Here is a 15,604-nt window from a genome sequence, read left to right as displayed (position 1 = left end):
TGAGTCTCGTGGACATTACAATGACCAGGCTAAGATTCCCCTCCTTGTAGGGTATTTCGATGCCAATAGCCCCCAAAGCAGGCAGCCCCCGAAGCGCAGTCTATCGTATTTCCTGTACATGGTAACGGGAACAGTGCCATCTGGTGTTTGGAAGGGCTGCTCTTCCGTCGTCCGTAGGAAAGTCTTCTCAAAGCTACCTCGAAAGTAGAATCCGCTGGTAAGAACCATATTGGACGAGGAGCTAATGTCGGAGTCCTTTAGAATAGCATCTACCTTGCGACCCGACGCCAAGTAAGTGTGGCTGCTGATGGACTTGGCCGCCTCCGTTGTGTGCTTAAAGACCTTGTGCACGGCCGGGCTTTTCAGAAACCTGTTCGTTGAACTCTGATATTCGGACTTCAGAGGGTATCTTCTGTCCACGAAGAGTTGAAATGGTATCCTCATGGTCGTGCCCTTCTTGCTTATCGTATATTTGATGTCTTTGAACTCCTCCAGTGCGTTGTTCTTGCGTATTCATTAGACTCGACTGTTATGGAGCCTGTTCTTCATACAGCCGCAACGAATGTTATTAAAGACTGAACTTTGCACTTATATAATCCAAATTGACATATGACTGTGGGAACTGTGGGGCTGCGGAGTCGTTTGTTCTTGGTAACAAAAAATCAAGCATGTCCCAGCCTTTGTTTCACACGACTTGGCCGGGGTTTTCCACAAGTTTTCCATGCCCCTAAAGTTTGTTCAGTTGGAAAAAGGTATGCAAACGTGTTATTCTTCTTCCTGCAGTTGAATGAAGGCTGACCCCCCGGGTGACTGTTAGGATGCGGTGCTTCCTGGCTATATTATTGACAATATTATTGAAAGCTTGACGTTTAGATTGATTGCAATTAAAGCACTTTCTCCTCTTCAATCTATCCTTCCCTTTTTTATTTTTCTTAATTTTTCTTAATTAAAAGATTTTATAAATTGATATTTGTTTTTAAAGGGAAAAAGAAGATATTGTTGAATCATTTCTTTATTCTATTGCATAATCTGATAGTTAAGATTCGATTAAAAATCCAGGAAAATTATCTTATTGTTGATGTTATATCCAAAGTTCGATGAAGAACTCAGTATAATGCCATCGGCGTAAACAATTTACCTGCAAAAAAGATATTTGTTTCATCCTTGATGAAAAACACAAAGGGTTGATTAGCGATGAAGGGAATAGCTTTCTCGTAGCCCGTCTCGACATAAGCTGAAATCAAAAGACTGCATCAGTATCACTTTCATATAAAACTCGTGACTCTTTCTTACTCGGCGCAATGGGACACGCTTCAGGGCAGCCGCCATGTATCTCAATGGTTCCCTTATGTTTGAAAGCAGCCAGTCGGAGGTCTGGCTTCTTGCTGAGACCCGAGAAATCGGGATTGTGCAAGACGGTGGGCACGTTCAGCCCATTCTCTAGCAGCCCTAGGAGGCTGGTCTCATACTCGATGCTGAATTGTGGCATTTGCATAAGAACAGGCCTAAGAGTAAAGTTGTCCGTGAGTTGAAGTAGATCATAGTTCTTGAAAAGCGCTTGTTGCAGCAACGAATAATCGTTGAGCCTCGTGGACATTATAATGACCAGACTGAGATTCCCCTCCTTGTAGGGTATTTCGATGCCGACAGCCCCCAAAGCAGGCAGCTCCCCACACCGCAGCCAATCGTATTTCATGTACATGGTAGCGCGAAGAACGCGACCTGGTACTTGGAAGGGCTGCCGTTCGCTCATCCGTAGGAAAGGCTTCTCGAAATCACCCCGGAAGTAGAAGCCGCTGGTTAAAGCCATGTTGGACGAGGAGCTAATGTCGGAGTCCCTCACAATGTCATCTACTTTGCGATCCGAGGCCGACTCAGTGTGGATGCTAATGGCCTTGGCCGCCCCCGTTGAGTGCTTAAAGTGCTTGTGCACGGCCGGGCTTTTCAGAAACCTGTTCGTTAAACTCTGATATTCGGACTTCAGTGGGTATCTTCTGTCCACGAAGATCTTGGAGGGTATCCTCATGGTCGTGCCCTTCTTGCTTATCGTATATTTGATGTCTTTGAACTCCTCCAGTGCGTCGTTTTTGTTCTCCCCCACCAGCTGCAAGGCGATTTGCAGTTCTTGCGCTGTCTGCCCCTCAGCTCCGGCAAAGAGCAACGCCAGGGCGGCCCTTACGCCCACCGGGGAGATCACGAAATTTTGTCGATCGTTCTGTGCAGAAATAAGCGAAAAGAGTTTGCCGGATATGTAATCGGCATGGACCAAAGCCATTAGGCAGACCAGAACTTAAAGGTTATGAAATATAGGATATATAGGAGAATCTGGAGAGAAGTCACAGGAAAACTTACTCGAAATTCGACGGAGTAGCATCTTGAATGCACGAAAGTCACTCCAGAAGTGGTGCGTATTCATTAGACTCGACTGTTATGGAGCCTGTTATTCATACAGCCGCAACGAATCGTATTAAAGCCTGAAATTTGCACTTATATAATCCCAATTGACATATGACTGCGGGAACTGTGGGGCTGCGGGGTCGTTTGTTCTTGGTAACAAAAAAATCAAGATTCAAGTTGAGAGCAGTCCTCTTTGGCATGTCCCTGCCTTTGTTTCACACGACTTGGCCGGGGTTTTCCACAAGTTTTCCATGCCCCTAAAGTTTGTTCAGTTGGAAAAAGGTATGCAAACGTGTTATTCTTCTTCCTGCAGTTAAATGAAGGCTGACCCCCCGGGTGACTGCTAGCATGCAGTGCTTCCTGGCTGACAATATTATTGAAAACTCGACATTTGGATTGATTGCAATTGCAGTTGCTCAGCAATCCTCATTCGTTAACAATACGTGGTGCAGCGCTTTCTCCTCTTCAATCTATCCTTCCCTTTCTTCTTTTTTCTATTTTCCTTAATTAAAAGTTTTGCCAAAAATTGTTGATTTTCGGCGAAGGGAAGAAGAAGATATTGTTGGAGAGCTGGCAAAATAAACGCAGAGTCTTGGAATGCATTTTACTTTTCTTTTAGGTTACTTTCCTCTACCTATATTTTCCTTCTTGGGTGGGTACTTTCCTCCTCCCCGTGGCATGCAATCGTGCAAAACTATTTCAATTTGGGCATTTCCCTTTTTTGTTTTGCTATCAAGTTGTAGGAGATTCATGAGCTAAAAGAGCAGGAGATGGAAGTCGCTGCAGACTTTAACTTGCACTCGCTTTCTTTAATCGTACTTTCCTATAATAACTGCATCAATTGGAGCTTCTGAAGTGATTGAACTTCTGTCAATCCCATCAAACAATACGTTCTGCTCTTTCCATTTGAAATACCCCTTTTCTCAGGGTATTACTTGGCCATCGGCTTCATCAATTCAGCTCCCCCCTGAGCACCCGATGAAAGGTTTGTAGACAATTGCAAATAGTCCTCCCACTCTGTGAAGCTTACGTTGCAACCCTACCAACATCACTCCATCTCTACTGTTCTTCCGAGTCGAACTGTAAATTATGCATACAAATTAGAAACTACCGTTCGTTGTAGAGGGGATGACGTAAACACACTCGTAGAAATGTTGAATAATAACATTAATGAAAACAATGCACAAGCAGAGAAAGAGACAGACAGGCAGAGAAGTGGGACCGTGTGGAAGTGAGCGGGGAGAGGTGAAGTGTGAGACAAGGGGATCGAGAGGGACAAACAGCTGCCGGAAGCAAAGGCAAGCAGAAAATTAAACAGAACAAAGCAGAGTGAACAGACAAGCAAAAGCATGGCAGATGGCGACAAGATAAACACACAAACACACACATACACACACACACACTCACGGTCTCCCACACAGTTACTCATACATATATAGTACGGTGTACGTGTACATGCACGGAAGCTGCAAGAGCAGCAACAGCAGAAGCTTTGACAACAATCACAGTGAGCGTCAAAAGAAAAACAAAAACAGAGTAGCATAAATACCTATCAATTCGATGCTTAGCAACGTCACATTAAGGAAAATAAGAGAAAGGACAGAAAACAGGACTTCCGAAGGTTCAGATACCCTAAAAGAACGATAGTTCCAATGGAAGATATACTAGGGTAAGACCAGCTAATTGATTTTGACTTTCAGCGAGCATTTTAAGAAACATTTAAGAAACATTTACGATAGCTATTGTCTTAATTTGAAGAACGATCGTGGGATCAAATATTGATACGTTTCCTGCACAAAAGCAAGACACAATGATGAACAGAGTATGTACATAATTTACAGACTAAAAACGATTCTCTATCTGCTCTACAAATACCTAAAATAGATCATAATATCCTCTTTCAAGGGTACAACAAAGAGGACCAAAAAAAAGAACTAAATCTCATCAGCTTTCACATCTGTTTGTTGAGTAAGCACAAAATAAAAGCAACAAAAGATGTAAATACTGCTGGAAAAAGTAGGAGAACAAATGAAACATTTTTGCATACTGGAAAGTTGAAAGAGACACAAAGTTTGGCTAGAATATTCTGTATGCTGGCCGAAAGGGCTCTGTTACCATGTGTGCGTGGAGTGATTATTTTTGCATGTTAACAAATTCTATCTTTTGTGCTCGCCACAAAAGATACACATTCTGTAATCTGTAAACCTCTCTAAGCGATGCTTAAAGTACACAATTTTTTTATAAAATCAGAGAAATTCAGAGAAAATTACCAACTTTTGTTCTAGAAGAAATTAAATATAGAAGGAGCAGATATGAATGTGTGGATACTCGTAAAAAGAACCATAGTGGGTGTCCCAATACTAAAGCACTTGCGTTTCGTTGATTTATATTCAACATAAAGAAACTTTCAGCTTCTAGAAACCATCAAATACCATCTGAAACCGCACAAAACTCTTTCATCATAAGGCTCATACGTGAATCATTCACTCTTTGCAGCAACTCTTTCATTTTGCAGCCCTGCGGTTTGGTTAGCCGCATTTTTGACTGTCCCACAAATGAGACATGAATCCTGGTTCGCCCCAGCATACAGCCCCCCACCTTGTATCCAATCAAAGTCACCTTTGTGGCCGGGTTAGGCAGGCAAAAGCCGTTTCACTTATTCATCGGCAACCGCAAATCTTTTATTTGACTTTTGGCAACTCCAACGCGGCATGACTTTTACTTTGGGACACACTTTTTGCCACCCAAAAAGCAAGGAAAGAAGGGGTTTGGTTTTCTTCCAGAGGGGGTCCTAGGTGAGTTGGCATTTTGGTTTGCCAAAGTTTTTTAATTAATTAGGGGAAAAGTCTAAGTTGAAAGTTGCGGCAATTAAATGTGAGTTAAAGTCACCAAAGAAAATTGTCAAAATAAAGAAAATGTTATACAAAAAGATGGAGGACAACAGAGAGAGAGAGAGAGAGAGAGAATCAAAAGGAAAATATTTAATAAGTCTCCAAAATATATGACGCAGTCACGTTTTTTCTGCTGGGGGTTCGCCAGGGGAAAGCAGGAGCAGATGACGGTCGCAGAGGCACACACATGTCCCGACAAAGTGTGCACACATGTGTATTGTATATGCGAGATATGGGGATACACTCGTATATGTTTATATGGTGTGCTTACACTGTGCTCAACAAATATGCGCCTAATAATGCCTCAAAGATGGGGACGGAGATGGAGATCTGCCCCATGTGCCCCGCCAAAGGCTTAAAATATTTGCACGTAAAATGTTTGGCGGAAAATCTCAACGGAGACGCAGGCAGCGAGTCAGAGGGAGACAGCACTGAAAGCCAGAGAGATAGCCACACATACATGCATACATACGTGTACATGGCTCATGTCATAACGCAGCTGTTGCGTCCGTTGTTTCACATGGCGTATTCGTAATGCCTTTTGAAAATGCCATAAGCATGTGCCTTTAATGGCATCATTTTGCCTTTTGGCGAAATGAAAATGCCTGCAAAGTGTCAAAAGTTGATGGTTTTATTGCTTTCTTATTGCATTTAAAAATTAACATATGAAAATGCAAATTGTTTGTATGATATCTTTTGGCCAAAACATGTCCAACTTTAAGAGGATAAGTATACAGGTTTCTTCGTGCTTAACGAACCAAGAGCTTAACTAAATTAATCAGCAAATTTATGCAGGCAACGGCAGAAACCCACTCAGACCAAGTCCTAATTTATTAATTAGTGATTCGTTAGTGTTACGCACTTTGGTTTTTCCCATTTTCAGCCCCCATCTCCAAGGAGATATAATCCACAAAAATACAGAAAAAAAGTGGCAAAGTGTCGCAGGTAGAAGTAAAACAGAAAGAGAAACAGAAACACATGCCACGGAATGCAAACATGGGAGACTCCCAGGTGGCACAGCGTTTACCTGGGGCTTAATTAAAATAAATAGACACATGCTACTGCTGCCTCCGCCTGCGTCCCGACTCATTCCGCATCCTTGATGTGGTGCCTCCGCCTCGTTATTATGCAGCGAGCATGTTTGGCATTAACCAATATAAGTAGTCGGTTCTGCCAATTTCCATAAGTCAACAGGGAGGCTGCTAGCAGGGCGGGAAACCAAAACGAAGTCAGCAATTAAAAGCGTTGTTCATCATGCGGACAGAGCGGACTCGGCGGACACACTTCTGCGGTTAGTTTGCGGCTAGCACTGGCTAAATATTTTCCCTCGCCCTGAGATCCTCTCTTCTTTCCTGGCGGATTACCCGTATTCAAATCAGTTGCAACGCCCAATTAATGTAAGCGGACACAGTGTTGCATACTAATGAGGCAGGAGACGATTCCGACGCCGAGACGACACCCAAATGAACATGGAAATAAAGATGTGCAGAACGATGTTTGATACATTCTCCTAGGCTCCTGCTTCTACCTTCTGCTCCTGGTACTGTCGCTCTTCAGGCTTTGAGTTTGCTTGCCGCAGAGATTGCGGGTTTTGATTTTTTAATTAAAAATAAAAGGAGTGAGGGCTGAATAATAATGTAAATTTAAGACGCAAACAATAAATTTGTGGAATTTCAGGGATAGTTTGAAAGGATAAATGGGGTTTTGTATTTTGGTATCGTAGCAATTTAATCAAGAAATCTCACTTTCATTAAAGATGAATAATTTTGACATGTACCTACATGTAAATTCAAGAGCTTTCCTCGTTTTCTCTTCTTACCCACAAATAAATGCCAGAAATTTCTGTCTGTTCTTGTATGCTTAGATTATTTTTCTGAGAGCTTAGAGATGGATGAGAAATGGAAGTCTCAGGTTTTTTCTGCTAATATTTTGAAAGCCCTGAAACCTAATTAAAGAACATTTTTACGACATCTCACTGTATTAAGACCCGTTATATCCAATTAGAAATGCTCGTTATGTGATTAAAGTGGAATAATTAAAGCAGCAGCAGAAGCATTTATATCTCCTCCGTGCCCTCAGAAGTTATGTTCTTCCCATAAGTTTTTTGTTGCCTGACAAATGATAATGTAATGTCATCATATATTACGCATACGCCAAGGGTCTCTCTCCTTCTCGCAGCTCAATTACAAAAACTTATAACTTTCAGTTTGGCAAAAAGCAAAAAGAAATAAAGCAAAGTGGAGCGACGACTTCAGAACAGAGTCGAACAGAGCCCCGCACTCGTTACTAATGAAACTTAAAGATGGCGCCGCCGGAAGAGGGAAAAGAAGCGAGAGAAAGGAGCAGGAGGGCAACGTTAGGAGCAGGGATATGAGTATGTAGTGCAAATGAAAGTTTTTCCGAAACAAGCTAAGATTATGCCATGTTAAGGAACGGCCAAAGTACTTGGGAGTAGATTCGGGCTGTACAGAAGAGCAGGGGGCGAGCGACAAACAAAAGATTAGTGTCTCTGGGGCTGCAATCGCTTTCTGGTGTTCCTCCTACATTTGCCGAAATTAAACAATGTAAAGTTTTGGTTTGTGCCACCAGGCCCGGACAAAAAGAAACTTTCCCAGAACTATCCTCCTTCTGATTCTGATTCTGATTCTGCTTCTGCTCCTTCTGCTGTCCACCACATGTCAGGACCGAATATGTAACTCAATTAGTTTTTCCGCCCAACTCCTTGAAAATCACCCTCTCATACTTACTCGTGTACACACGCACTAACCAAATCCTCTGGCAAAAACTTTATATGTAATACAATGTTGTTGTTCTTGCAACCAAGTTGCCCATTCATTCATCCAGGCATCCATCCGAGCATCCATCCCCCACTCAATGGCAATCGCCAATCGAGTTCTCTTGAGCGTTTCAATTATGTGATTCGAGTGGCTTCGCCAGAGTCGGGGCCCAAACTGTTATAGCCAGTGGAGAGCCCTTCAGGAGCCGCCACCGCAGTCACATATAAATTTCAAGTAATTGCTTTCGCCCTTCAACAAAAGTCGAGTCAAAGTTGTTGCAAGTAATTGCCATCTAATTGCTTATTGAAATTTTGTTCCCCCTTTTGGCTGTTGGCTGTTGTTCCGCTGGATCTTCTGAAAAGTTTGAAAGAAAGAGAATGAATTAAGAGGCGATTGGAGATGGTTCAAGTCAAATCAAACAGGTTCATCAGAGCAAAAGACTGAAATAAGAAATTAAAACGAAGGGAGATCCGAGTTTTTTTTAACTCTTTTGGAGTGCCAAAATGTTATATCTTGGCTCCAAGTTTTATTGAAAGTTATAGAAACTACAGTAGGTACAACTAAGTAAATTGCTCAACTTCAAAAGTGTTCATTCAGGTTTCTACCGCTTGAATTCAAGCGGATTCTCGGAAAATCTCGTGTTCTTCGGAAATTCCTAACGTTCGATTTTTTATCTCTACCATTATGTAAAGACACTGACTCATGTGCCCATCGATCTCTTCTGGCAGCAGCCCTAGCCCCAAAAGGGATAAAGGAAATCGAAAGCTCTTCACTTTATTGAATCCATTTCTGTTGTTACTTTCAATTGATTGATTTTATTTGGCTTTGCCTTAAAGTAGCCAAATAACAAGTTAAAGTCCAGGCTAAGCGGAAGATTGATGGACACATTAAGTGGGGGCTAGGGAACGGGAATGGGGATGATAGTGCCCTCGGCCCGCTCCTTGGCGCCAGAAAGCTTTCGCCAGTGAAGCGGAAATCACACAAAGATTTGCCCATATAAATGTCTACTTTGGCTTTGGCCTGATCCATTTCCTGATTTCCTTATTTGTTGGTTCGTCTGTGGGTTTTCCAGAGATGGCTGCTACTGTGGGCCCACTCTTACAGCGGGGTGTTGCTGTTGTGTCGACCACATTAACCGGAAGCGCCTGGCAGGCGCAAACTTATGCAAACTAAGGCGGAACAAAAACTTGGCCAAAGAAAGAGGCGACTAAGAAGCAATCTCCCCGGCTGGACCAAGGCGATGTCTGATGGCCGATGTCCGAGGTTTTTATGCCAGCGGCCACGACACAGCAAAAAAAAAATGAGGCAAAGATGCCAGAGCAGTGGGTGGCAGGCGTTGAAAATGTCCAAAGCCTTTGGTGGCAAGCCCCCCTCTCGGATGGATGGTCGCCTTATTGTACAAAGTGTTGACTTTATATCCTTCATTTAGTGGACATAAAAAGGATATTATTAAAAGCTTAGAAAAGTAGCCATTTCCTCGGCTCTTCCTCTCCTCCTCTTCATTTTCCTTGTCATTGCATTGCACAAAATACATAAAATATTAGATGACTTGAAAAGGAATACAATACACACTGATTTGGTGGCTCCCAGAGGCTCCCTCCATTGACCAAACTGACCAAAAAGGAGACAATGAGAGTGGTTCCTCCTATCCTAACATCCTATCCTTCTCTCCATCCCCCGCTTGCCTTTGTTTTTTTGGGTGCTTTTTGGTTGCGGCTCATTTGTCTTTTATGATGTTGGCCCTGTTCTCCGGAGGAGTGCGACGAAAAAAGTTCTTGCCAAAAGAGGAAAAAAAACCGTTCGTAAAAGGTCCATTATAATTATAAATGAGTTTAGCGCCCATAATACTTTTTATTCCCTTTGTCAATGGCTGCCCCTGATACTCGTGCCACCCATCCCTAAGGGAATCTCTCTGTCAAATTGACTGCCACATTTTAATGAGTCAGTAAAAATTGTTGGCCCAGTTATGAGAGGACAATCGGGAAATGGCCAGAAATTGACAAAGAAATGGTAATTTTTGTATTCAGACTGCTTTCTGGTAAATATTTATGCTTCCTTTTGACTTCGGATTGGGCTTTGTTCTTTTTATGTTGTCTGTAATGTTATTTGGGGCTAATGATATCTGAAGACAATGAAGATGTTTTTATGACGTATTTGTTTGCAATATGCCGAACTGGGTAGAGGCTTAGGCCAATAAAATCTCACATTTATGTTAAGATTTTCAGTAAAATTTAAAGAAAAACATTGACAATTACCACAACTTCAAAACTCTTATTTTTTTCACGGATATTTTCCCAATAATTTTGATAAAGATCTTGTATATATATGAGTCCTCTCTATAGTTAGCATCTACAGATGCATTTGGTTCATTTTCATTGCGATTAAAGCTGGCATTTGGTCCATATACTGCGAGTATCCCTTTCAGACAATCACATATGTGCCGCAAAAGGAAGGAAGGATGTCGCTTCTGCTTCTGTTTTTGTGTCTGTGTGTGCAATATCCTTTTCAGGACCCGTTCTGGTGGACGGGGAAGTCCCTTTATTTGGGGCTGCAGCAATGCGTGTATAATTGCTCAGACAATGAGCAATTGTTTTTCATTTTCCATTTTCCATTTGCCATTTTTCCCCCGTTGTTTGCTTGTTGATTGCTGCGGCTCCCTGCTTGGAGCTGTTGCCGTTCGCTCCCCCCAATTGTTGGCTGCCCATTCCTTGTGTGCCTTTTTGTTTTTTTGAATTTTTCCACATTGTTTGCATACATTTTGCAGTCAGTGTTCGAGCTGGTGTCCGTGTATTTGTTATGCAAAAAGGCCTCAAAGCGTTTTTTCTCGATATGAGATGGTTTCCACCCCGAATATATTGTATCCACGAGTTTGCCATTTTTCCAAGCAAATTAGTTTACAAAGGACTGTCGTTCGGGGCTACCCCTCTGATGTCCCTTCTGTACCCTTCTGTCGTTCCCCCTTCTGTGGGCCTTTCGAACCAAATTGAAAATGCATTTTAAAGCAGACGCCGACGGTTGGCCGCTGGCTAGAAATTATTTCATATACGATATTCCAAGTTTATTTACGCTTATTGTTTGGCCAGACATTCGGGGAATGGGGCAGGCATCCATATACTATAGGCTGTTCCGGGAAAAGTAGAGGAGGGGCTGTCCATAATTAAGTGCCGAAATTGGCCACACTTTGGTGGGGCATGGTGTGGTGTGACATGGTGTGCGGATTGAGTGACCTCGCCGTCAGAGGATGATGTCTGCTACCCACAGATCCCCGCAATTAGTTGGCCATTAAAACAGTCCGCCAGATAAACTACAGAAGGATACGACATCGGGGTATATCTCAAATTAGTTGCACTTATCCTACAGTCTTCCCGCGGCAACGCCTCTCGCCCACGTCGCGTTCCAATCAAGCCACGTTTTATGACTCAATAGGCCCTCAATGCTCCCCGCTACCAGCACAGCCACAACGGTAGTCGTACGGAGTAGTGTAGTAGTGCAACAGACAAACTTGCCACACAGCCACAATCCACAATTCTCCACTAATTTCAGCGCTATAAAAGTTCTGTTTGTCGGCCATAAATGTCAGAGACAGAAGGCAAGCGACCGCGGAACATCGGGGGAGGGGGGAATAGGTAATGAAGTCTCGCGTGTTTCATTAGTTGCGAATTATGACGATGTGGCTGCGAGGTATGGGCCTTGCCACATCGTGACTGCCACACTCCTGTCTGGGCGATGTGACAAATTTGGTTTTATTTTCGTACTGCCACAGACGAACCCCATACAGATACAGATTCTGTGCCAGGGGACGGCGAGGCAACATGTGCAACATTCATACATACTCGTACATACAAATGCAGATGCAGGAGAAGGAAGAGATAGGGCTGAGACACGAGTACTTTTATAGCAAAATGGTCATGTGGCAACTTTAATTATGTTTGCGTTTTGTATTCAACTGAAAATTAATTCCTTTCCGTGTTTTCAAGAGGCGGCATGCACTGAGAACATTTGAGTGAAAGTCTTTACAACACAATGAGTGGAGGTCTGCAAACAAAAGAAGAGCATCTAAAAGAACGGAAGTTCACATGAGATATTAAATTTCATAGGATTTAACTCAAAAGGGTTTAAAATATTAAGAGATGTTACTAAAGTTTTTTCACAAAAATAACCCATTGTATTCGCAGTGCTTTCAACAAAGTCATTGCTGACAAGAGACCAAAGAAATTACTTCTCTTAGTTGCCATCACCATCGCCTTCGTCATGAACATCAGCAATGCCATGACTTCGTCTTGGTCTTGGTCTTGTTTCGTTCCCCCATCACCATTAGACATCTACGGCGTCTACTCAGGGGCGTATCAGATGTGACAGCTTGGAAAGAAGTCAGAGCTATAGACATGGACACAGACATACTCTGTGCACTGTTCACAGGAGTAAGAGTGTATGCGGGGGGCGTTCGCAGACAATCAGAATTCAAATGGAATAACGTACGACGAGGTATGCTCGCTCGGATGATGACGAGACATTTGAACATTTTTCCCGTTCAAGTTGCATTTACTGGAAGTCTGGGCGACTGCCCCCTCCCCACTAGGGGCTCCCACTTGCTGTCTCCACTTTGCCTTTGTGTATTTTGAGTTGCTTAAAACGACGACAACTATATCCACACATGCGACATGACGGAGTGATGCCTGCGGAAGAGGCTTGCTTCTACGGACTACGGATAAATGCTGATGTTTCTTTGTTAATTTCCATGCTGATGCTCAAATGTTTTGTGCTTGTGACAAATGTTGAGCTTGTACAATTGCCTGTGCCTACTACCCCAAGCCCCTGCTAAAGGTGTTGCATAAGAACGTTTATCTTTGAGTTACATGCAACAAATTTTGTCTGCAATTAATTTGTTGGGGGGGGGGGGGAAGCCTTCGACAATCGACAAAGAAAGCGAGGGACAGCTGAAGGCATCACAGAGCTACAGGAATTTCAATAAATATCCCATGGCAAAAGACTGCTGCTGGTCTATCTGTATCCCCTTACAGATATGGTCTTGTGCCGTAAGTACTTCTATTTAAAGATTTCTCGAGCTCCTCTCCACGTACCGTACTCCCCCATTTCAAGTGTCATTCAAGGCACAGCGCAGCCCAGCACGCCCTGCACTTAATTACAAAACAGCGTGGGTGGTTTTTGTCGGGAAAAACGAGATTTCGGAAAATCGGGATCTCCCCGCTGCTTCAGGATGGCGGGGTCACATCTTTTTTCGATTAAAAAGTTTCGAGAGTCGCAAGGCAATTGTCAGTTACATCCACTTAACCTGCTGGCTGCTGTCTTTTGGCGAACGAACGGAAAATTTTACGACAGATTAACGAACGATTAACGGTGTAACGTGGCACTTGCCACCCGGCACGTGCTCAGCTTTGGAAAGCCATTCTCTTTCCTCGGCGCCCCCAGGGTGTAGGCGATGGCGACGGCGACGGCGACGGCGACGGCGACGGCGACGTTTGCTAGGAATTTATATTTCACAGGTGATTTGTCGCATAAAATTCGAATAATTCATAAGAGCGCAAAAATAACAAGGAGGGAACGGCACCACCTCTGGTGACGGTACTCATCCCCTGCACAACCGCACTGCCAGAACGCCAAAAAGTATGCCCCGAAATGCCGCAAAGTTGGCGTCGACGGCAACGCGGCGTATGCGTGCTAAAAACTTTTTTGTCAACGGAACAGGGCGCTTCCCACTGAGAAGAAGTGGGGTGTGGAGAGGGAGAGGGAGGGAGAGTGGTGTGGTAAGGAAGAGAGTTTGTCATTTCATTTGTTTGACTCTCTCTTGCTGCCCCTTCCAGTAGCCTGTTTTCCGTGCGCCCCTTTTCAAAATTTTGGTCACATTCTACCCGCATTTTTTTTTAAGGTTTTTTCTGTTGATTTTTTTTTGTTGAATGTTGGTTTTCTCGTGTATATCTAACAATTCGAAAATTGTATCTTAAGCGGGCGTAACTTGTATACGGATGGATTTGTATCTGCTATCCGTTTTAGCGGTTGACTTTTGATGGCTTTTTTATGCGGGTTTGAGGAGAGCCCCTCCCCATTGGTAAAGGTTAGGTCGATTACAGAGGTTAGAGATGTCACCCTATACAGGAGATTTTTCTTTTTTGTCTCTAATTATTTGCTTACCCTTAATCTCTTTCGTGCAAGTTCGAGCTTACTTTAACCAGAGTAATAAATTTGCCTTGGGTGGAATCTCTGCCGTTTTTTATTTGCCTTTTTATATCTCAATTTCCATTTTTCGCCTTCCGATTTGTATGTTCTTTCTTCTCATGCTGTTTTTTGTTGAGGCTTTTTTTCTGCTCTCTGCCTCTTTGAACTGCAATTAAGATCGCTTCCACTCATATGGCGGCAACTGTTGGCCTTGTCGCTTTGCTGGTTCTGGCGCTGCTGCGCTGCTTTGCTTTTGCTGCCTGTGGATACAATCAAGGTGTTACAAAGAAAAGGTGTTGCTCAGCAGGGCCAGCCCAAAGTATATCAAAACAAGGTGAGCTTAAGACAAAGACTTGTAATTGCTAATTTTGTAATAGTTGCCAATTTTTGTAGCTGCTCAGTACCTTGTATAAATATGACTTGTGGTATTTCTGCCCTGCCTCTGCTGCTAACTCTTGGTTTCGCTCATACTCTCTTCTTTCAATGCCTTGAATATTCTTCCCTTGCATCTGCTGACTGCGCTGTCGCTGCCTGTGCGGACTGCTCTGCTGTCGTTTCATTTGCATTCTTATCGCCTCCTCTCTGCCGCGTTTAAATGTCGCCAGCATGAAACTTTTTTCCTTTCCTGCCATACACACATACATATGTGTGTTTGCACTCACTCCCTTACTCAAAAGCTCTGCCAATTTTTTGTTGTTGAATTTAAAATGTTTCTTCTCGTGTTTATCTTCTGTCACATGTGCGTATCACTGCTCTCGCTCTTGCTAGCCTCCACTTTTTTTCGCCATTTCTCTAGCTGTTGATTTTTGATACATGAAGGGTCCCTGCGGTGTTGTTTGCCTTGGTGGGAAGTGGGAGGTGGATGGGAAACTGTGAAAGGTGACTGTGACTCCTCTCCTCTGCTGATTCCAGCATTTCAAATTTCTGCGAATTTTTATATCCAGTATTTCAAGAGGACACGGGCATATCGGATTCCTGAAAGTGAATGTAAAATCTATTCATACATGAGCGGAAAAAGAGGTGATCTTGTCTGATTTTCTGATTAAATAATTTAATATAAAATACATTAAACGTTTGAAATATTCTCGAAATTTTGTAGTATCGTATATTTCTAGGTATCGGAAATTCGACTATAGACTCCCGAACCTCTTGGGGATAAGTCAACGTATGTGGGTGGGTGCGTGGATGGTTTGAAATCTGTCAAGCGAGTCGGATATCTTGGGTGCTGCTGTGTAATCAAGACTCAAGGAAGGAAACATGCCCAACGGCTAGGAATCAGAGGCGAAAAGTCTTCCCTTAGCCTTCTGATAAAGGATTTGATAAGGGAATGTCAGAATGACATACGAATTAGATGCTAATGATGGG

The 15,604-nt window shown here is 43.1% G+C and overlaps 1 protein-coding gene across 2 annotated transcripts; it reads right to left on the bottom strand.

Annotated features, from left to right (window-relative positions):
• On the bottom strand, window positions 1-2,428 carry LOC108159767 (serine protease inhibitor 42Dd-like). Of its 2 annotated transcripts, none has more exons than XM_033392413.1 (3): window positions 2,353-2,428; window positions 2,072-2,289; window positions 1-489 (listed from the first exon to the last, which is right to left on the bottom strand). In XM_033392413.1, exons 1-3 carry the CDS (start codon window positions 2,414-2,416, stop codon window positions 16-18), a joined length of 756 nt encoding a protein of 251 aa, XP_033248304.1. In that variant the 5' UTR covers window positions 2,417-2,428; the 3' UTR covers window positions 1-15. The 2 variants fall into 2 exon arrangements, with proteins under 2 accessions (XP_033248304.1, XP_017148815.2); XM_017293326.2 differs by lacking the exon at window positions 1-489 and adding an exon at window positions 995-1,234 and having other exon boundaries at window positions 1,294-2,289; window positions 2,353-2,426.
• Between the last annotated feature and the right edge of the window lie 13,176 nt (window positions 2,429-15,604).

Source organism: Drosophila miranda, chromosome 3 (assembly GCF_003369915.1).
Source record: "Drosophila miranda strain MSH22 chromosome 3, D.miranda_PacBio2.1, whole genome shotgun sequence".
Taxonomy (NCBI): domain Eukaryota; kingdom Metazoa; phylum Arthropoda; class Insecta; order Diptera; family Drosophilidae; genus Drosophila; species Drosophila miranda.
The sequence above is the reverse complement of the archived record's forward strand: the minus strand, read 5'-3'. Positions and strand labels throughout refer to the sequence as shown.